The sequence below is a fragment of the Aspergillus alliaceus genome (genome assembly GCF_009176365.1).
Source record: "Aspergillus alliaceus strain CBS 536.65 unplaced genomic scaffold BDW43scaffold_94, whole genome shotgun sequence".
Lineage (NCBI taxonomy): Eukaryota > Fungi > Ascomycota > Eurotiomycetes > Eurotiales > Aspergillaceae > Aspergillus > Aspergillus alliaceus.
This window is the reverse complement of record NW_022474777.1, coordinates 45,811-67,420: the sequence shown is the minus strand read 5'-3', so window position 1 is coordinate 67,420 and position 21,610 is coordinate 45,811. Positions and strand designations below refer to the sequence as shown.

General features: G+C 49.0%; 7 protein-coding genes across 7 annotated transcripts; 3 read left to right on the top strand and 4 right to left on the bottom strand.

Moving 5' to 3' along the window:
• Positions 1–245: 245 nt before the first annotated feature.
• On the bottom strand, positions 246–2,209 carry BDW43DRAFT_304774 (serine/threonine-protein kinase; the record flags this gene model as incomplete). The annotated part of the gene is made up of 5 exons (XM_032045666.1): positions 246–683; positions 759–990; positions 1,041–1,122; positions 1,176–1,966; positions 2,046–2,209. The coding sequence occupies 5 exons, from the start codon at positions 2,207–2,209 to the stop codon at positions 246–248; spliced, it is 1,707 nt and encodes a 568-aa protein (XP_031894072.1).
• A 2,477-nt stretch (positions 2,210–4,686) lies between these two features.
• BDW43DRAFT_294644 (putative POT peptide transporter) lies at positions 4,687–7,570 on the top strand. Its single transcript, XM_032043976.1, has 14 exons — positions 4,687–4,814; positions 4,899–5,302; positions 5,353–5,408; positions 5,470–5,594; positions 5,641–5,751; positions 5,800–5,946; positions 6,001–6,140; positions 6,187–6,370; positions 6,425–6,433; positions 6,492–6,583; positions 6,634–6,679; positions 6,732–6,853; positions 6,905–6,978; positions 7,035–7,570. Exons 2-14 carry the CDS (start codon positions 5,143–5,145, stop codon positions 7,404–7,406), a joined length of 1,638 nt encoding a protein of 545 aa, XP_031894071.1. The 5' UTR covers positions 4,687–4,814; positions 4,899–5,142; the 3' UTR covers positions 7,407–7,570.
• Positions 7,571–7,975: 405 nt separating this feature from the next.
• Positions 7,976–10,826, top strand: BDW43DRAFT_324109 (glycosyltransferase; the record flags this gene model as incomplete). The annotated part of the gene is made up of 6 exons (XM_032049886.1): positions 7,976–8,072; positions 8,124–8,703; positions 8,756–9,001; positions 9,053–10,355; positions 10,408–10,546; positions 10,609–10,826. 6 exons carry the CDS (start codon positions 7,976–7,978, stop codon positions 10,824–10,826), a joined length of 2,583 nt encoding a protein of 860 aa, XP_031894070.1.
• Positions 10,827–11,218: 392 nt separating this feature from the next.
• On the top strand, positions 11,219–12,583 carry BDW43DRAFT_304771 (C2H2 type zinc finger domain protein; the record flags this gene model as incomplete). Its single annotated transcript, XM_032045665.1, has 3 exons — positions 11,219–11,361; positions 11,443–11,900; positions 12,015–12,583. The coding sequence occupies 3 exons, from the start codon at positions 11,219–11,221 to the stop codon at positions 12,581–12,583; spliced, it is 1,170 nt and encodes a 389-aa protein (XP_031894069.1).
• A 248-nt stretch (positions 12,584–12,831) lies between these two features.
• BDW43DRAFT_317027 (uncharacterized protein) lies at positions 12,832–13,558 on the bottom strand (the record flags this gene model as incomplete). Its single annotated transcript, XM_032048443.1, has 3 exons — positions 12,832–12,984; positions 13,052–13,444; positions 13,508–13,558. 3 exons carry the CDS (start codon positions 13,556–13,558, stop codon positions 12,832–12,834), a joined length of 597 nt encoding a protein of 198 aa, XP_031894068.1.
• Positions 13,559–14,408: 850 nt separating this feature from the next.
• On the bottom strand, positions 14,409–16,347 carry BDW43DRAFT_304769 (serine hydrolase domain-containing protein; the record flags this gene model as incomplete). Its single annotated transcript, XM_032045664.1, has 6 exons — positions 14,409–15,105; positions 15,154–15,234; positions 15,282–15,330; positions 15,374–15,547; positions 15,593–15,730; positions 15,789–16,347. The coding sequence occupies 6 exons, from the start codon at positions 16,345–16,347 to the stop codon at positions 14,409–14,411; spliced, it is 1,698 nt and encodes a 565-aa protein (XP_031894067.1).
• Positions 16,348–18,410: 2,063 nt separating this feature from the next.
• Positions 18,411–20,405, bottom strand: BDW43DRAFT_294639 (carboxylesterase family protein). Its single transcript, XM_032043975.1, has 7 exons — positions 19,826–20,405; positions 19,695–19,767; positions 19,520–19,636; positions 19,190–19,456; positions 18,803–19,121; positions 18,684–18,758; positions 18,411–18,633 (listed from the first exon to the last, which is right to left on the bottom strand). The coding sequence occupies exons 1-7, from the start codon at positions 20,341–20,343 to the stop codon at positions 18,530–18,532; spliced, it is 1,473 nt and encodes a 490-aa protein (XP_031894066.1). The 5' UTR covers positions 20,344–20,405; the 3' UTR covers positions 18,411–18,529.
• Positions 20,406–21,610: the final 1,205 nt, after the last annotated feature.

Below are 21,610 nucleotides of genomic sequence, written 5' to 3'. Positions count from 1 at the left end.
CGACCTGACGTAAATAATGACATATGTAGAGGCAGACATGATATCAAGACTCTATGTAGGTGAAAGAGATAAAGGAAAGATCGTAAAACACGAGGGAGAATAAAGAGCATGCGCGTCATATCAAGTGAAGGAGTCATAAAACATCCAGGGAAGCGGCCGAACCAAAACCGATACATTCGCAAGCCACGGCAAGGAAGAACAGCCACCAGACGAAGAAGATTCATCACATCGTCGTCGTTGTACGACTATCTCCGCTTCACCTCCGACGCCCACCCGTCAATTCCTTCGCCCCGACTGCCCGGAGGAATGCCCAGACCGGTGTCACCCATACCCGGTGTGTCCTTAATCCACTCATGGGATGCCATGCCACCGGCATTGGCGCGTCTTTCGGGCGAGATGTCCAACATGGGCAACAGGAACTCGCTAATCCGCATGCTCTCTTCCGCCGAGAAGTGGTACTTCTCCCGCAGGACGTCGGGGAGAGCCCAGTGACGGAGTCGATGGATGTTGCGCAGCTCGCCCTTGCGGTTGAAGATCTCCTGTGACCACTTGCCAGCGAGGCAGAGCGACTTGGGGAAGGGGCCTAGCAATTCGATAATCTGCGCAATGTGGTCGTCATCCTTGCCATATTTCGTCCCCGATTGCGGATCGAACAGGTAATCACCCGTGATGAGCTCAAAGACCTAGACACTAGTGAGCAGAGAACCTCCCGTCGGGGCGCAACGCCAGCGCCGCCCGTGAAATTCAATTGAGCCTACCATGCACGCCATACTCCATACATCTGTACTCGCACCCCACTTAGACCCGAGAATGACTTCAGGCGAGCGATACTGTCGCGTCTGGATATCATTGGTGAAGTGGTGGCCCACCCAGCAGGCATTTCCCAGGTCGGCGATCTTCACTGAAATAATATCGAAATCCAGTTCTTCTTTGGACTCGTCGGAAGACTTGTTTAAGGAGATGCCGGATACCTCGCGTTCCAGTAGGTCACTAGAAAGAGTTAGCTTCATTCCACAGTCCCGACAGGACACGGAGCATACGCGGTCTTCTCTCGTTGCTTTTGTTTCTCATCCTCGTTCTTTATGCCTAACAATTCTTTCATGGACGACTTCTCTGTGGGTTCTGCAACGGATCAGCGGGCGGCCGCGAAGCACCATCTAGTGCGCTATACATACCAGACTCTTCATTGATCATTTGACTCAGACTACTATGCGAGTGTTGTGAGCTGTGTTTGAAATCAAAACTGGTGTTGAGCGGACTGGGCAACGGTTGACTCCCTGTGATCAGGGTCCGACGCCGCCGGCGGCCATTGCGATTATCTTCTTTCTGCTCCTTCTTCTGCTCCTCCTTCACGTATGTCTTCACAATCTGCTCCACGTCCCCGATCTCGATCAATACGTTCTCCGGCTTCAAATCGGTGTGGATGATGCCGCATTCACGGTGGAGATAGTCCAATCCCAGGAGGACCTGTTTCGTTATCTGCTTCACCAGCGGCATCGGAATGCCGCGGTGGTTCCAGCGCTTAATCAATCCCAGTAGATTCTCACCCAATACCTCGAATACCATACACACATGGACCCCATTCGGTCCTTTATGTTCGAACGAGTCGAGCAGGCTGACGACATGCTTGCGGCCAGGGTGCGATGGCTTCGCTTGGACGATGCGATTCAGTAGCTTAATTTCGTCGATGGCGGTTTCGGTATAGTGAGCGGCGGAACGAACGACTTTGAGGGCGACGTGTTTCCCCGTGGTGGTATCGCGGGACAACCAGACGGTGGAGAAATGACCCCAGCCCAACTTGCGCACGACCACGTAGCGACCATTGTTATACGTTTCACCGACCGTCACTGGATGGTAACCTCCCTTGCAGTAGTCTTCGGAATCCTCCTCTTCGGCGGTCGTCTCTACTTCGTCTACGGAGGAGGTGGATGGGGATCGCGATTGCGGAACGGCGAATGTGGGAGCTCTACCGAATGATCAACAACCGGGGATCAGAGAAAAAAGAACGCATCGGGAGGCGGGAGAGGGATTCCATTCAGACATACCCTTCTGTTGTAGCATCAGCCGCTGTTTCGTTGGTGACGATCGGCTTCAAGTCGGTGCCTTTTCTTCTTTTCTTACCGCCATTGCCATTGGCGGCCGATGCGGCCACACTGGCCATCTGCTTCCCTTTATTTAACACAGCCTTGGTGAGATCGACCCCGTCCATAATTCCGATTGCGGAAGAAGGGTAATCCGAATGGATCGGGGGGGAAAAAAAAGAAGAAGGTGGGTGACGGTGAGGGGGGAGATGAGGCGAAGGGGCGAGACAGAAATGGTGGAGTTGAAGTGGCGGGCGCAAACGTTCCAGAAGAACGACGATGAGAGGGGGAGGCGAAGTGTGGTGCTGATAATCTCCGGCGGAGGGAGTGTGATGGTGGAGAGAAAAAGTAAAAAGGGAAATCGGAAGTGTCAGAGAAAGAGAAGGAGGGAAAGAGAATATAGAGTCGAGAGGGAGAGTAGAAGAGAAGAGCGAAAAGAGTTGAAGTTCCAAGAGGGGTGAATCGCCTTTTTCGGCGGCAACAGAAAATACACCTTTTTGGCAGTACTTGACAATACCTGTGTTCCCTCACCCAAATCAATGTACCCCCCGATCAATACAAGAATAATGAGGAACACAATCCAGATAATCTCAAAGCGAGAAACAGAAATGATAAAGAAAAGAAGAATGATTCTTACCAAAGGCCACCAATCCTTGACAGGCAATAAAGGCTTCTATATCAATCAAAGGAACACATGAAATGGACACAACCATATATATATATATATATATGACGCAAACGAGTCCAGAAAACTTTTTTTTTTTTTGTTATTCTTTTAATGGATGCCCGAATTCCTCCGACCTCATTGATATCTATGGGGTAAAAAAATAGTAGTAGATCAAAACGTCAATCGTTATACGATGAACTTGGATGAACGGAATTAACCTAAGAATCAAGGAGAAAAGATCAAAAGTGAATCTTTAGGTGCTAGTTCTACTGTTGGGCACTGGAATGTGATGATGACCGCAAGCAGTACCTTAGTATACGATCCACTTAGAAGAAATCGGGTGGATATATGGAGTATTGAATCAAATAGAAGAAAAGACGATGTTACCAAATGATGTCAAGATCATATAATATCAGATCCATCTGTTACCCCCGCGGATCCTACATACCACCAACCCACCAACTACAGTACAACGTTGATATAGAGTCTGCCATAGGGCAAGAATCCATCACGATGTCGACGGGGATTGGGATACCAATACAGTGACCAGCTGAGAGAGATCCCTCCCCCGGCTGATAACCTGGCCATCCAGGAGTCTAGACTTACACGTAAGTCCTTTACAATCAGGGACCCAGGTCATTAGCAGCCCACTAGACTCACCGAGGAAACCGATAGATCCAGTTCACCACCGTGTTGCCGCATTAGGCAATCTAAGGGTCACTCCGCCCGGAGGGCTCCGGGTCAATAGTTCAACCGAATGACCGAGTCACGGGGTCAGGGCACGTGAAGAGACATGTCATGGTCACGTGTAGCTAGTGTATATGGCCTGGGGCATTGATGCATCGAACGACCACCACCACCGTTTGGGCATCAAAAGGAAAAAAGGTGATGTGCGGTGAGTCCCAGTGGTCGCGTGGGTCTCCGTTATATTGGAACTAGTTTTGATCATCGCCCATTCGTATGTTCATTGGCCGAGAAGATACGATACCTGTGTCCATATCTGGTCTCCCAGACAAAGCGGATGAGTTTCCCATGACCTTTGACTATGACTACGTGAATGACTTAAGCTCATTTTGAGTCTCTTATCTGTCCGCTGTGGATTCTTTTGTATACGCCACTAGCATCAGAAAACAATAGGGCTGTTTAGCCTCTAAAAGCGTAAGGTGAAACTGACCAAGATGATCGCCAAGCCGTGGTATGCTGCCCAGGGATACATATAATGCGCATACCACAGTGATGGTGCGATTAACGCGACAACGAGTCGCACTTTTGAAATGAAAATTTACTCCTCAACTTGTTCCCAGGATTCTCCAACAAGAGCTCCACCGTCTCCCAAGAGAAAAAGTTCTTCCTGAGCTATACAGCATAGGCTAGTTGCTCCGTTGTATTGGACGCTGTCAGCCATAGGCGCGTCTATGGATAGTGTAAACAGAAACAATGATATCACGGAGACGTACAAATTCTGTGGTCGATGAGATAGAACTGGTAGTGGCTATATGGCTATTCACGGACAATAGTCCATGAGAGAACGTTGTTAAGCTGAGAAATGCTGGTCTACAATCCTCAGGAGAATGCTCTCCAGACATGCCACGTAATCAACACTGTATTGCTGTGCAGTTATCCCACTCGGTATTAGTTCTGATGATACGCCGAGGCAGGAAACCAAATGGCCCAAGCCTGTGAGGTCAAGCTCATAGATTCCGAATGTGCCGAGAGTTAAGTCGTTGATGTGCGGAGGTTCATGAATGTGCCCTTGCAGCCAAGGTCTTAAGGAGACTTGACTATCCAATCAACACTGCCTGGTACATATAGGGCAACGATTCCCCTCTACTCACATTCCAGATGCTGGAGCTCCTTGAGTAGGGATATGCCCCTGCTTCTGAAGAGAATCAACGGCCTGGTGACATCACTACAAGCCCTGACCTATCGAAGACATCATGATCATCACCTGGTGTTGGTTTTCTTTTTTGGCGATCAATGTTTTACAGGGCTGCGAAAGCTTGGTTATACGATCGTCAATACATGATACATGTCCTTCTGCAGCCATACCACAACAGATGGCCAATGTAAGCTGTTTGCAGTACTCCCTGGTGATGCTGATCATGGTGAAAACTTACGTGGAATATTTAACGACATATTTATGTGCCAAGAAGGACGATAGTGATTGCCTGATATCTTGGCAGAAACACATACCTTGTATCCATATTAGACTTCCAGTCCACGCATATACATTCCTGAGCTTGTAAGGCCGGACCCACTATGAATAAACTAGTGGAGGACTTGATGTTGTCTCTATGAGTCCTTTCCTGATTTAAATATCTCCGCTGGCCCTCATGTTTAACATGACTGGAGACAGATGCATAGAAGCGTGTCCTCGCAAGATTCTAGGCCACTATGAAACCGAAAACTGTCGAATGTGAATCCTTGGATTCAGTCGAGACAGAGCGATCGAGCCTTAGGCACGTTTGTGATGACATCTCTCTCGATATATTCCTAGTGGCCGTTGCGGAGCTGGCTGAAAGATTCACATATCGGTCTCTAACGGCGCCGATGCGTAAGTAATCAATGTATCCCATCGCTACATATATATCTGACAGATACTAGAGAACTATATTCAGAACGCACGGGACGATCCGATGCACCCTGGAGCCCTCGGAATGGTATGTCAGACCGATGTGACACTGATCCTTGGCTTGACTGATTGATAAAATATATATACAGGGCCAGAAATTAGCGACTGGAATGAACTACTCCTTTGTCGGATGGTGTTACTTCGCTCCAATCCTAATGGCAATTGTGGCAGATACTTTTCTTGGTCGATTCAATACGATCGTTTTGGGGACTGGGTATGATGCTCACTCCCACGAAAGAGATATACTGACGGTCCGGAAGGTTTTCGGCAGCTGGAGTGCTCATCCTCTTTGTTACCTCCCTCCCAGTGAGCTTGGAGAATGGAGCTGGTCTCCCCGGACTAATGGCGGCGTTGGCCTTAGTGGGATTGGGGTAAGAGTCAACAACGAAAGACTACGGCATAACACTAAGATTTTATAGCACCGGCGCAATCAAGAGCAATGTAGCCCCCCTGATTGCTGAGCAGTATGCGGGACGCCCTGAGCGTCTAAAGACATTGAAGAGCGGCGAGCAGGTGCTGGTTGATCCTAGCGTTACCACCCAGACGATATATGCGCGGTATTACTGGTTTGTTAACATATTACATTCCACTGTTTGGCTCATTTTTGACATGATATGCAGGGTGATAAACCTAGGCGCGCTGTCAGTGCTTCCCGTGTCGTGGATTGAGCTTAAAGTGGACTTCTGGGCGGCATTTATGCTGCCATTATGCTTCTGGACCCTGGCGATGCTGGCCCTCCTGGCAGGTCGCACCCGTTACAGTGAGTATGGCTATTCGCGTTTGGCTGCAAATGCTGATCTCAATAGTCGTTCGCCCCCCTCAAGGGTCCGCAATTATCAAAGCAATGCGCGTATTATGGATTGGCATCAAAAATAAAGGAAACCTCGAGGCCGCCAGGCCATCATTGCTGGAGAAGGCAGGTGTGTCCGTGTCATGGGACGGCATTTTTGTCGATGAACTCAAAGGAGCTCTTGTAGCCTGCCGTGTATTGTAAGTGCCCTTTGATCAGAAGAAAGATATGCTTTATACTGATTGTTGGCCTAGTTTGCTATTGTATGTGGTTCAACTTCGGAATCGGCCAAACAGCACAATGGAGCGCTAACCTAGGCAGTCCCATATATTGGATTTGCAACGGGCAGGGAAATAGCAATTTGGTCAGCATGGCTGCCTCTATGGATACACATGGCATACCGAACGATATGAGTACGTGTTGCGTGATCGTGTTTGAGCGGGAGATTGACTGACAAACATAGTGGGGTGTTTTAACCCGATTACTATATTACTTGCCATACCCCTTTTGTATGAATGTCTTTGCATGATATAGTGATGGCTAAGCTAATTGAGATGGTAGCGAGTGCATCATTTACCCTGGTTTGCGTCGATATAACATTGCATTCCATCCCATTAGTCGGATTACGACCGGTTTCTTTGTGACAGCGTGCGCGATGGCATTAGCTGGCGGTCTTCAAGAACGTATGCGGACAGACCCCATAATACCTCTCCCACTTTACTGACTAGAGCCAGTAATTTACGAGACCTCCCCATGTCAGAGAAATCCTACAGCTGATGGTTGTGAGGGCGCCACTCCGGCTCGCAAGGTAAGTTTATGGATTCATGAATATGGAGTGCACACCCGCCTGACATTCTGAACCAGATCAGCGTGTTCTTGCAAATCCCCGTCTATTCCCTGATTGGCATATCTGAACTCCTTGCAATGCTGTCCGGGATGGAATACGCGTATACTAAGGCACCGCAGTCCATGCGCAGCGTTATTATGGCACTTTTCCTGATGACTGGCGCGGTGGGATCCTCCCTTGGGATTTCGCTTTCGGCAGTGTCTGTGGATCCTAGGGTCCTGGTGGAATATGTCTCCCTCAGTGCCACTATGCTCGTGGCAGCGATTGTATTCTTTTTGTGTTTCCGGAAATACAGCCGTATCGAAAAGAGTATGAACATGTTGGTGGAAGTAGATGGTCCTAAGGACTCATTGGATACGGACGACGCGAGCAGGCTTGAGAAGCAATGATTCATGTTGATTTTCCCAGATGTCTATTATTTTATTGCACTTGCGTGTTTCTCTTCTTGTACAGTATCTTGTCTACTACATGATGTGCTCTGATAGAGACATCTGCTTTTATCGAATTCACTGCGTGAATATTTGCGATGATAGTGTCTCTAGCATATTAACTACTGCTCTGATGGCAGATACCTCTTGAGTGGACCAAAGAATAAATCCTCCAATCCTTGGTTCCAAAAAGGCTAAGGTCTCTACCATCTTTCCTTTAGATATGGAGTCAGCCATCCTCCAATGTTTGAGCGTCACATTCCTCTGTAAAGCTTGTCTGTTGAAACGAATGGCGGCCTGTGCGTACCACTTAGCAGATCTCTAACCGCAGTGAATAGGGAGATATTTTCTCAAATAGTTTTCAGCATGGATATGCGCCAGCATATTGCAGAAATTCTAGAAGAATTGTCTCGACCAGTCTTGTACGTCATCCGGCAACCCTAACTTCGCCACCGAAACTTCATTTTAAACAACCCAATGATTCGATTGCACCCTTCATTATTGTTTTAGCGAAGAATCCGATTGTCCAAATGGCGCACGGTGCGGCGCCGAATATACCACTGGCTCTTGCTCCAGGGCCCGAGCGCTACGTTGCCGATGGCTTCGATGCTGATGCACGTGTAACGGGTCCGAGATAGTTCCTACTAAGGAAATACGATGGGATCTAACGTCACTTAGATGATGGCCGCGTGCAGATCGCACTGAACGATGACGATCCACAGGTAGTCAGCCTTCTGGAAGCGATCCAGCGAGAGACCACACGCCGCCCATCACAAATCAGAAGAGAGGATGCTGAGTTCCCACCGCGACTAAATGTGGTCATTCATGTCGTGGGCTCGCGCGGCGACGTACAACCGTTTATCGCACTGGGGCAAGCCTTAAAAAGACATGGACATCGCGTGAGATTAGCGACCCACCTGGTCTTCCGGGACTTTGTTAAACAGCACGACCTGGAGTTTTTCAATATCGGCGGCGATCCGGCCGAGCTTATGTCGTTCATGGTTAAGAATACAGGCCTTATACCGAAAATGGAGACGCTGCGAGAAGGTGCCATAGGGAAACGTCGCAAGGAGATACGGACGATGATTGGGGGATGTTGGCGCTCGTGCATTGAGGCTGGCGAAGGCATCGATTTGACTAGCGATGACCCGATCACTGCGCCGGCGTTTGTGGCCGACGCGATCATTGCGAACCCGCCGAGCTTTGCGCACGTCCACTGTGCGGAGAAATTGGCCGTGCCGTTGCATTTGATGTTTACGTTGGTTTTCTCCTGCATGAGTCTCTGATGCTTTGGATACTGATTATTCTAGAATGCCATGGTCTCCCACGCAGTCCTTTCCACACCCCCTTGCCAACCTCACCAATATCAGCACTCGCGATGCAAAGGCGTCGGTAGCGAATTTCGCCTCTTACATCCTGACGGAGATGATCATCTGGCAAGGAGTCGGCGATCTGATCAATCAGTTCCGTCGCTTCGAGCTGGGATTGGAACAGCTGGATGTGATGCGCGCTCCCAGTTTGGTCACCCGCTTGCGCGTCCCCTTCACTTATATGTGGTCCGTATTCTTACCCTGCACATGAACAGACCCATTGAATACATATCTTAGGTCCCCGTCTCTCCTGCCAAAGCCCGACGATTGGCAGGAGTACATCGACGTAACGGGTTTCAACTTCCTACCCGCGAAAGCCGGCTACGTTCCACCCCGCGACCTGGCCGAATTCCTAGACGCAGGTCCACCACCACTCTACATTGGCTTTGGATCCATCGTAGTAGACGAGCCCGACGCCCTTACCCAGACTATTCTCGATGCCGTCGAAATGACAGGCCAACGTGCATTAATCTCAAAGGGATGGGGCGGTCTGGGAGCCGAGCAGATAAACCGCTCAGATGTCTTCTTCATCGGAAACTGTCCCCATGACTGGCTTTTCGAGCGAGTCTCCTGTGTCGTCCACCATGGCGGCGCAGGTACCACAGCCTCCGGCCTCGCTCTGGGCCGACCAACTACCATCGTCCCATTCTTCGGAGACCAGCCTTTCTGGGGTGGCTTAGTTGCCCGTAACGAAGCCGGCCCTGCACCAATTCCGTACAAAAAGCTCACCGCTGACCGTCTGGCTGACGCCATCCACTTCTGCCTGAAGCCTTCGACCATGGCCAAAGCACAGGAACTGAGCGAACAGATCCGCGCAGAGAATGGCGCTCACGCAAGCCTAGAGAGCTTCCACCGCCAGCTGGATCTCCGCCGCGTCCAATGCTCCCTATGTCCGGATCGACCGGCTGTCTGGCGCGTGAGACGAACGAAAATTCTCCTCAGCGCGTTCGCAGCCACCGTCCTAGTCGAGGAGAAGAGACTCAACCCGAAGGATGTGAAACTGTACCGCGCAAAACGCTACGATACTACCGAGGGCTGCGCCGGAGCCGACAAGTTCACTAGCGCCATAAGCAACTTTCTAACCGGGCTAGTCGATATGCCTGTGAACGCTGTGCAGAATATCTCTGCCCCTGCTGCGGATCGCTTCGCGGAGAATTATGGCTTGCCCACCTGTGAGGCGCGCCAAGCAATGTTCGCGCCGGGTGTCTCTGTCGCACCACCGAATGGATCAATACAAGGAGATCAGATACAAGCCAGTGACGACGGGAAGTCTTCGCTTAGTTTGTCGTCTGCGGCGACGTCCCAGACGCAGGCTGGTACGCCGTCCATGGTGATCAAACGGAATCTGTTGCAGAACGTGGCGGTCAATACGAGTTATATCGGTCGTAGGATAGTGAATTGGGTGGTTGAGGTCCCCATGGGGATAACCTTGTTGGTCTCCCAGACTGCTCATAATGTACCGCGCTGCTATAATGACCAGACTGTGCGTGAGACACCTGAGGTCACTGGCGTCAGGTCTGGGATTGTTGCGGCTGGAAAGGTACGTGGATCTCCTGGTTCTCTGTTACAGTACGCCATGCTGACTGGCCTAGGAATTTGGGTACAGTATGTATGATGGTATCACCGGCGTAGTAATGCAACCCAGCCAGGGCTGGAAAGACGGTGGGCTTAGTGGAATGACCAAGGGAGTGGGGAAAGGTCTAGGTGGCATCCTTATTAAGCCTCAAGCCGGTGAGCTTTACATCCGAATGTGTGATATTACCACCTGTTGATCAAGTTTGTACATAATATAGGTATTTGGGGGCTGATTGGCTATCCCTTGAATGGCGTACACCGAGCCATTGAGCATTCTTATGGTGCTAACCGGGAGGGCTATATCGTGAGATCGCGAATCAGGCAAGGATTGGCAGAGTCTAAAGCTGCATCGCAAGATAGGAGGAAGGCTGTCTTGGAGAAATGGCGTACTTATGAGAAGGGGGTTCGCATTAAACATGAACGAAAGAGGCGCTGATATCGTCGACCTGCGTCGAGAGTATGGGATTTGCTCGTCCATTAGGCCTGTACATATGAGTTCTCACATTATTTATGTTGAAATTTGTCGTTTTCTATCCGTAAGACTAAAGGAAGTATCTACAAGTACTACTTTCATTGAAGCGTGTAGTAGAAAGTGGACCACGGTCACCCATTATTAAGCTTATTATTGCCAGCCGTCCTTGGCATAAATTCTCGGTATCCCATCGGCATCCCAGTTTGTTCCTCGATGATTTCTATGCATATTTGGGCTGCCGTGCCTCGTCTTCACAAGTAAATACATAAAATAGCTGTCGACAAGTGATTAGCTTCAGAGCCACAAGAGTCTGCTCCTATACACTGAACTGTCAAACACGAAGGATAATCTGCAGAATGGTCACATCAGAACCCTTGTTTCAGTGTGATGCGTGTGGCCGAAGATATCGGCGCAAAGAACATCTTACTCGACACGCTAGACGCCATGTTCAAACGCAGCCCTTTGGCTGTTCTTTTTGCGACAAAGTGTTTTCTCGAAAGCAAGTAGTACCCAATATGCAATCCCGGGCGCATTCAATGAGGTGCAGCCGATATTGGAACTCCCCAACTAACCAAACCAGTGACACTCTACGCCAACATATCCGCATAAACCACAAGAACCAAGAAATATCCCAGAGCCGTGCCGCCCAAGCATGCAATTACTGTCGGTCGCGGCGATCAAGATGCCAGGGGACACCATGTGAAGCGTGCGTGAAACGTGGTATCCAATGCTCCTTCACACGATCACCTCCAGGCCCCGGACACGCTCCCTCAACAAATTTGGGTCCTATTCGGAGATCGGAATCGATTGAGAAAAGTCCTTCGAGAACATTACCATATATCCAGGCTTACTTTGAGAAATTTCACCCAAGATGGCCATTTATCCACCGAGCAACGTTCAGCCCACATAATGAGCCAGCCTTCCTCCGACAGTCCGTCGTCATGATAGGCTTATGGTTAACCGGAGAAAGCAATGCCCAACAAGCAGCGGTGGAACTACATGAGAAGCTCACCTTATCCATCAACCAACAAAGGGTTAGTTACATTGACAGCCTTCCACCTCGCTCTTGATCCAGCAGCCCTGAGGCTTCAGAAACTAAACCTATTTTATAGAACCAATGGGACCTATCAAACCAACACCACCACTCACAAGCTCAAACTCGCCATCTCACCTCATCCAAATGGCCAATGGTAACCTACCAAGGCATACTCCTAAATCTCATCTTCGCGATGCTAAAAGGCACCCAAAACCAAGTCGGCCTTGAACTAACCCATACACTCCCCGAAATCCCCTCGCAGCTCCTAGCCGCCCTCGTCCAAAGCTGTCTGCAGCAAGACATGCTCTTCTACCCTTCAATAGTCGCCCATCTCAACTCCACCCCTGTCCCGGATGTTTTTATCTGGGTCGGTATAGAGGAAGTCAAGCGTTTCGCTCTGGCCTTGTATAAGGTCTGTCGACGGTGTCGGGTTCAGGACCTTCGGGCGTCGGATGGTGGGATGAGGGGCCATGAATCATGTCTACGGAGTAGGAGTATTCTTTCTTTGGCTGATTTGCGGTTTTCGCCGCCCGATAGTGATGAGTTATGGGAGGCTGAGTCGAATCTGGCGCCGCGGGTGGCTGCGAATGAGGATGTTTTTCGTGAGAGGAATATGGAGAGGAACTGGATATGTCAGACGGCGAGGTTGCTGCAACCTGATGATGCGGAGTTTGATTGGATTTAAGGGGGGTAGTATGGAATCATATCTTCGTAGAAATATGAGTATATAAATTGAAGAGTGGGCCGCTTCTCAGACTGTTAAAAGTGGCCAAACAAAAGTCACTGCTCTCTCTACTGGAGTCAAGGATACAACAGGGAATACAGCAATCCTGCCTTAAAGTGAATAGGTACAAGCAGAGTATAGCATTTTAGGAACTAGCAATATCCATGATATATCATGAGAAATCCATCGGCACACACATCCCCAGCTATCTAGCACTTGTGCCAACGGACAATAGTATTCCACTTATCATTATGGAAATCCTGACCCGAAAAGGTCTGACCACCATGGAGACAAGTATTCTTGATAAGCTGTGCCCCATCTGCAATATTGTTGAAGCTGGGCAGCACCTTGGTGAAGGTGTTCTTTGGTTCTGGTCAACATACATCACACCAAAACAGAAGGAGAAGTGGGTTTCCTCAAGATACTTACATCATTACACCACCAAATGGCCGAAGACCAAGAGCAGCTGACCTGGCCGCAGCTGCCGGGGCCGGGTCCTCTTTGGGGCTTGCCAGGAACTCCCCTCAAGTACTTGATGCCCTTATCAATATCGGCCTGTGTAGCAGCGGGGAAATGCCCGCATTTAACATCACCGCGCTTGGTCAGGTGAGAGGAAGAGTCTTCTTCCTCGGCAGGCTGTTCGGTTTCATCGGCGGGGATGGCGAACTCGGTGTCATAGTTGGGGTTGATGTTGCGCAGCTCAGAGAGGACTTGTTCGACTGTGCCGTTCAGGACGACGGTCGGGCCGCCGGGTGTTGTCTCGACTTCCCAGGAGAACTCCTCAATGGCGTATCCCTCGATTGGGGATTCGTCAGGTTGGGCCTGGTGATTGGTTAGAAGAGACTAGGGGAGGATGATATGGATAGGACCGAAAATGAAACGAACCCGAGCCAGAAGGCCGGCGGCCAAGAACCAGATGTAGTTGAAAGCTTTCATTATCGCGGGTCTTAGTATCTCAGAAGATTTAGACAACCCAGCATGAGAATCGACATTTTTTTTTGGAGACTTGCATGGTTTTATAGCTTTGTGTCCTGCACACTGAACATAGGGTTACATTGCTATGGAGGACTCGCTGGGCACTAACCAACTAGTCAGTTCAAAATTATGAAAACCAACAACTTAGACGATACAGAGGTGTTGGGAAGCAAGCACCAGATACTGGGCCAGGTGAGACATATCCGCGATTTCAGCCTTGATATGAATGGGTCATTGGCACTGGCTAGCTACTAGAGATCGTGGGTCAAGTCTCCAAGTCAAGCATGGTTCCTTATTCGCCATACGTAATTCTATGCAGAATGCCAAGGGGCCATTGCTTTAATCGTTTACATAATTAGTTATTGTTGTGAGCAGTAATGGGGGGTTTTCCCGAACAGAGTCAAGCGACTAAGGCCCTTTTTTTTGATATTATCCCCCGTGAAGAGTTCCTGTGCAGGCTTTTAGCGAGATTTGATGGGTCGCATAGACTAGATACTGCTTGCTTAGTGGGATCGTGATACGCTAGACCCACTATTTATCGATTCTCTAGCCAACATTTTGCCTTACTGTGTTGGGGGCGGATTCTGAATCAGAGTCCCGAGCTATATCGCACTAAAAGCTTAAGGGAGGAAGAAGAGACTGGATAAACTGGGCTGACTTGAAGTGATTTGGAGTTTGCCCGGTAGATATGATATTAAACTTTACATTAGATGTGATGGTATATCGATAGAGCCGATTGATGCACAGAAAGGTGAACGGAAAAGAAAGAACGAAAATCAACCTATAAGAGGCTATGCTGGACCGACCATTTCTATGCCCGATACAATTCCTTCCTCAGCACTCGGGGTCTGACACTATGCGCCTGCCCCTCTTTGATACTAAACGCCCATTCATCCACGCCAATATTCCCCACCTTGGATCCATCGACACTGAGCCAGGACTGACAGGTCGAAGAGATAACTCCCTTAGGTCGCACAGATACACTGTAGTCGAATACAGACCGAAAATATACATTCTTCTCGGCTTCTCCATCTACCTTCTCCTCAATGCCAGTGGGATATAGTCTAACAGCTAGACCTTGAAGGCCTGAAAGAGCTCTAAGTGACTGAAAAAAGTCAACCCCATTGCTCACCCATTCGGTAACCTGGAGTCCAGGCTTATAGTGATCAGTCGTAATCTTGACTGTCCAACTCACCTCCGGGGCTCTATATGTTCCCGCAAAGGCTCTGTTGGCTTCCTTCTGTGCAGCCTTGTCGAAGGCAGGGAATAGCCGATCAATGATTAGGTCTGCCAAGGCGTATACGTTCGGAAGGGGATTTGTCGGAAGGTCAGCAGCTGTTATCACGAAACCAACTTCCCACTCTGGAACCAGTACAATAATATCGCTGTAGGCTCCGAGATTACCGGCTTTGGCGTAGATATCGATGGCGTGATTGGATCGGTTTGGTAGTTCGTAACGGTAGATCTCCCAGGGAGCCCCGACGGAGGTTTTGAAGCTGGTGGTATAACTTGATGGCTTCAGCTAATGACGGATCAGAGTGGATGAGATGTTCAACGGCGAGGAGCCCGAAAGGGTTTGGAGAATGGCCCGGCCGATAAGGACAAGATCATTGGGACTTGAGTATACACCCCCGAAGCTACTACCCGTTAGCTCTGGTATCTCATTAAGGAGGAAGTAGCTTACGCATCGCCGTCACCTAAGTCGAAGTTCCATACACTGACCGTCTCGTTCACTGGGATTATCCCAAAGTTAGGGTCTTTAGGGGTTGAGCAAACTTGTTGAATTGAGGTCCAGAGGCTTCACAATACTGTTCTGAAACATGGAGGGAAAGTCTAGTCCGGTAATATTCTCCATCACGTAGCGCAAGAGCTGATAGGCTGCATTCGAATAGGCCGGCGCCATACCTGGCGGAAACGTCAGATGTTCCTTAACGAGCCCAAAGATGAAGGCTTTCGCACTTTAGAGAACATTGAGAACGTATCGATTTCACTAACCTTCTCTGTCGCAGGGATTGGCCTGATTCAAGGATTCGCCCTGGCTGCAAGACGGGACATCCTCGGAGGGAACTGAGGGAAGACCCATTGCCATCATTTCCGCGTTGCTATATTCACCCGCTAGATCCTCGAACCCGTCTATAGGCTGTCATTAGATCTGTTATATGCACTTGCGGAAAGTCGTGGAGCAACTTACAATCATGAGGCATGCCACCGAGCTGTGCTGCCAGATCCCCAACGGTAATCTCGCGCCATTGAATGCGGGAACTGCGTTTGTGAGCCAAACTATCTAGTTCTGGAATGAAGTTGATAATAGGATGGTGCCAGTGGGTAAAGCCGTCATGTGCCAGTAGAGTTAGAACTGTCAACATCTTGGAGATACTGGCAACCCGATAAATGCTGTCTAGAGTCGGGTATTTGGTACCAGAACCTGATGCAGGACGGTACGTTGGTGAGGTGTATAGATGCTCATAGACTGACTCTGACGTGTGCGCTGAGAATACCTTGACTCCGAACGTGGTGGTGTTGATGGTCAACGGGCCGAGATCAGTCATTCCACTAGCCATGGCTGCTTCAATCGCTTGGGTGAGATTTTGGGAAGCCATCTTCACGTCGCTGCTGGAGAGAAGATCTCGGGGAGGCGGATACAAGGGGGTTTGCAAGGGGCAGGCCTCTTCAGAGTAGACAAGGGTCAACAGCAGAAGTATAACAAAGGTGAAGAGTTGACGAGCTCGCAGTAATAGTATAGATGCCATGATAGCTGTACTTGATCATGGATGACCTGCTATTGGTTATTGGCGGTACTTGTTGAAGAGAGCGGGTTTATAATGTCATGGACTGGTGTTGTCCTTGTTGAAGGTTGCCTATATATGTGCATATACCATCCAGATCCATAGACAAGCTCATCATCCTGCCGAGTTAAACAGTAACAACGTGCCCATGCTAGGCAGAGGGATTTTCGTACATCATCACAGCGTTGAACGTGAGATTCGCTAGAGGCAGTCCCGTTATACCTGGAGCCGGAAAACACAGTGTTGCAACCTGTCTATCGCCAATTACTTTGAACAGCATCTGAGCGACCGTTTGGTCGCGGCCGACACGGGAAGATTGATCACTGCTGTTCAGTGGCTCTGGCTAGACTATCATAATCTCAACCGCCATTCTAGTCTAAATATTGGAATCCCTGTTGCCTTCACGATGTGGCTACGACTGCAGCACTCTGATCGCCTTCCACTGAATCATAACATCACTACATTCAGTCACAACAAAGAACAACAGAAAATGACTCCCATATATAGCAAAATGCTGGGGCGATCTGTGAAGCTATCTGTGACTGCTTCAGCCAGAGATACTATCCTCTCTAAGGTGAGAGTATGGTATTCCATTAGCTCTTTCGTGGGATCGAGAAGACATTTTCCCCCGATGATCGACAATGATAGAAAGTACGCATAAAGGAGATCTGCGCCTCTCTTGTCTTCACTACTACGCTGGTCAAACATGCCTCTATAGAAAGGCTCAAATGCTCGTCGAAATTGCCTCAGCTGAGAATTGAGATTAGACAGGCATTGCGCGAGAGGTTCATAGCTGGCTCTGGCTTCTGCCGGGGGAAGGAGTTTAATGGTGGTAGGGAACTGGACGACATCAATGAACCCCATGTCCTTCGAGCATCACGAAGATCTTCAAATGCTTTCATCTCTTCCTCACCCCACTCCGTCAGGGCCGGGGTTGGCTTTAATGGGGGTACCAAGCCTCCCCCGCTAAAGTATGCTGCCTGTATATCTAAGAGGGAGAAAATATCAACGAGACACTGCTCTAAATCTATCGCAGACGCACAAGAGGATCGGGCAATCGTGGAGTGTTATGCAGGGTCCACAAGCCGCTTCGCGGATGCATGCAGGCGGTTTCATTTTTCCCACGCAGAAGTTCACATAATATAAATAGAAGGCAGCATACAACTATAACGTGGCGAAGGTCTAGGTCCTGATACGCGGAACGTACATTTAGAAGCGCGCATGCCCTTCCGCATTGCTCGATCGCAAAACGATGTCAATAGTTCCTTAGATCTTCTGTGGCTAACGGCATACCACGGACCTCGAGTTCAGTTTGCATCGAACCGATCGCTATCACAGCGTGGTACTCATCTGCAGAACCGACCTCTGCCACAAGTCCGAGTCGAAGAATCCAATGATTGCTGGAACGGTACGATGTTGGAAGAACGAAAAGCATCAGCGCTCGTCAGACGTTATCTTCCCAGCTTGGTGGGATAGAAGTATCGATTTGGCTGACCCAAAGTTCGGCAATCGAGTACGAGGCAGCCGCTGTATATCATAGCCTTCGCACTGTCGCCCGCTGGATGTGCAGTTGTGACACCATCCCGGCGTCTCGTCGCATTTGATACGGCGTGTCCTTCAACAGTCGGCGGTTAGCTGATCAGCTAGATCAGAACATGTGGACACTGTCGCTCACCGGCAGGTACGACATCCGGCTTTGGATATTGGAACAAATCTTCATTTGCGTAGCTGTTTCGCAATCGGCGGCTTTGTCTCCAGATCCATTCTGCGCATTCGGTTAGTATTGGGAATTCATCGGGCATTTCGGATAGGATTGTTCGCGAGATCATCAGACAGGTGTAAGACAACTCACACAGTAGGCTCCAACTGACTTCAGCCCACTATTTTCTTCATTGGGATTAATTATACGTCTAAGCTCTAAGCCCCTAAGGCGTCAATGTATTATTTGCTCCTCTACCCCTTCTCGTGGGGGCGGTTTTTTGGAGATGAAGTATATAAAGACTGAGTGATGTACCCAAGATCTCCCCATTCAAGCCTTACGCCATTGTACCTTCACATCCTACATATACAACTGGCTCAGCCCAGAGTGTATATATCTAATATAAGTTGAATATGTCAAATATATTCTTCACTTGTGCAACATCGATCACGGAACAAACTTCCCCTTGTGACATTGCGAATCCCATTCCTCCGCAGAGGTTATCGTGGCCGTGGCGCGGTTATCTAGTGCTAAATTGATCAAGGACCGGTCTAAGGTATCCAAGTTAGTAATCAATAGATGATATAGCGAGCATACATACTCTGCGAGGTAAACTGCGGCCACCCGTATGCATGTAACCCGTGCCAGGGGTCTTTAGCAAAGGCCACCCAGGCGCCTAGATGAGTTAGTGATGATTCATGTGTAATAAGATAGTCGTACCTTGAATATATTTACTCGCTGCAACTTCTCCCGGACTAGGGCTCTTAATCGTTGACTTGTTGTACGTTCCAAAGACAATGGGTACATCACTGGAGTGGTACGCTCCGAGCCATCGTGTTGGGCTCATATTCGACCAATTTCCGTGGTACAGATATCGCCAAGTTGGAATGTCTTGTCCGAGACGTTCAGTCGTAGTTTGGACAATGGGACAGTTGAACGTCTGCTGTGTCGCAGTATATACTAGCGTCTCATTAATGGATTTCGAGCTTAAATTAAAGTACGCTGAGGCTTCACGGTTGGCGCCTCCAATTAACGTCGGCTGGGGATGTTAGACCATGACTTTCCATTATCCATCGCTTGAATATTTGTAACGCGTTGGACGCTTACCAGACGGGCGAGCCCGCCCTGCTTAGAACGGGCTTCGATGTCGGGGAATACCGTTACGTTGTCTTGCACCGGATTAAACTTGTAGGGCCCCGAAGACACCTCCTCGAGGATCTCTTCCCATGGCTTTGTTTGCATGCAACTTAGGGTACTGCATCCCAAGGCGCTAGATAGATTCTTCCAATTTTGATGGTGGACATCGTCACTTGTAATTAAGCCTGCGGCGCCGGATTGCATAGCAACGGCGTGAACAATGGGATTTTTCGGATACTATATGGAAAGATAATGTTAAATTCTTTGTTTTTTACGCATCAAGCCAGTCATGATACCAACCGCGTAGGTATATAGGTCTGCAGAAGCTGCCCCGGCGCTCTGACCAAAGAGCATTATCTTGGAGGGGTCTCCACCGAATTGAGCGATATTACGATGTACCCATTCAACAGCGAGTCTCTGACTCATTAGTGCTTGTTACAGATTGAGATAAAATATACCAATTCTAGTAACCAACCTGATCGAGGAGTCCAGCATTTTGCTGTGCAAGATCGGGTGCATTGGGGTACCCGAAAACAGAGACACGATAACTGTAGTGGTAGTGAGGATATGCGAGCTCCTGCATTATTCCAGTTGAAAATAACTCACTTAAATGAAACGACGATTATATCCTCGTTGTCCTCAACCAGGTTCGTACCATCGTAGAATGCGACCGCTGTCCCGCCCTGAGTGAAAGCTCCGCCGTAGGTGAACATCATCACCGCGGCCTTGCCGCTTTGCTTCTTATGACTAGCCGCGGGCGCCCAGATATTGATCGCGAGGCAATCCTCCGACATGTTGTCAGTGTCCCACGGCAGGTATGGCAAGACACTCCAGACCGACTCGTTGGAGAAGGTATACTGTCCCGGGCAAGTTGGTGGGAACGACGAAGCATCGATACGACTATTGAAACGCTTCCTCGGAATCGGCGGCTTGAATCGGGCTGTTCCTGTGGGTGGCTCGGCAAAGGGGATGCCTAAGAACGCCCGTACGGATTTCGTGGAAGTGTTATAGATTCCCTCCACAGGGCCACTGGTAGTTTCCACGTGAAGTTCTGAAGCGAGCGTGCATGATGACAGAAGGGCCACTACGAGAGCAACTTGGTTGACAATTCTGAAGCTGACCATGGTGAGTTCTCTGGGACAATATCTGCAGGCGTCATAGCTAAGGAAGAACAAGCAATAAGTACCCCAGGGATGGCCAAAAGCGGGGGATGTGGAGAACGGCTGAGACTATTTATTGATCGTCGAATGATTCGAGGACTGAAGTTTCTCCGCATATTATGTTTAATTGGATCTCGGAAAGTATCTTTGCCGCTATTCACACATTGCTAGCCTGATCCACTGTTTACAAAACGTATGTCATCTCTCTTATACCACTCGAAAATCCCTCTATTCTCACAAAGAGATACTGTTTAGATCTTCGCCATCAATCTATTTGGTGTGGATCTCCCCCTTCTATTTTGCGTAATATTTATCGACTTCCCTACCTCTTTCAATGATCCTGCTCTTGCTTTTAATACCTTTCAGCTGCCCAAAGGATCGGCCATCCGAAATGCTGTGTGAGAGGTATCAACATGGAGATCATCAGACCGACATGATCAACAGCCCTAGACTGTTTTCACCCTGTCTAAGACTACGTATGTATAGAAAAGATGGAAGTAAATCTCTTACAGTCTTTAGTGTGAACCCCCCAAATTCAACAACTCCGCCAAAGCATAACATAAGAGGTCCTCCTAACCTTGTAGGCACTTTTGGGGGGTTATTAAAGTTGAAGCGATGCAGAGTGAATAATTATACGGAACAACATTTGCACCCAGTGTGTTAGGATATCTCTCTTGTCTGAGCTTGCAAGTGGGTATTGGTACCCTCAGAGATCTGAAGGTGAGAGCAAAGCTGGAAAAAAAGAACGTCCCTCCCACGGTATGATCATACTTGCGGAGCCCACTTAGGAGCTAGCCGGTTAGACCTCCAAAGTTCAGGGTTACGGACATACAAAGACGTTGCGAGAGCGTCAGCCGTATCAGAGCGAAGTGACTTCTATTGGTAGGATGACTTCAGACGGTCCGGGACGCTTGCTTGCGTAAGGAACACAACAGGTTTGAATTTTGTTAAGATCGGTTAATGTTGTATATGTGACTGGAGTTTTGCAGTTCTCTAATGATGTCCTCTAGCTGTATCGCACATTCATGTCAATACTATCCCTAAGTTGCAGACGGTAGTTTGACTCAGTCGCTAGCAAGAGACACAATTGCCATTGAGAGATCACATCCGTATGGAGACCTATTCCTTTGCACGAACGCCCATCGGATTAGCTAATCGGACGTGGGTATGACGGAAAGGCAATGCCTTTTTCCGAGGATTAGGGTGAGACAACCCGGAAAGATGCATCCGA

Coding starts and splice junctions, on each gene's coding strand:
- BDW43DRAFT_294644 (XM_032043976.1), top strand. CDS start 5,143: ATGAAACCGAAAACTGTCGAATGTGAATCCTTGGATTCAGTCGAGACA. Junction 5,595..5,640: donor ACGATCGTTTTGGGGACTGG/GTATGATGCTCA, acceptor ACGGTCCGGAAG/GTTTTCGGCAGCTGGAGTGC. Junction 6,584..6,633: donor TGGCATACCGAACGATATGA/GTACGTGTTGCG, acceptor TGACAAACATAG/TGGGGTGTTTTAACCCGATT.
- BDW43DRAFT_294639 (XM_032043975.1), bottom strand. CDS start 20,343: ATGGTCAGCTTCAGAATTGTCAACCAAGTTGCTCTCGTAGTGGCCCTT. Junction 19,457..19,519: donor CAGACCTATATACCTACGCG/GTTGGTATCATG, acceptor CTTTCCATATAG/TATCCGAAAAATCCCATTGT. Junction 19,122..19,189: donor AGGGCGGGCTCGCCCGTCTG/GTAAGCGTCCAA, acceptor TAACATCCCCAG/CCGACGTTAATTGGAGGCGC.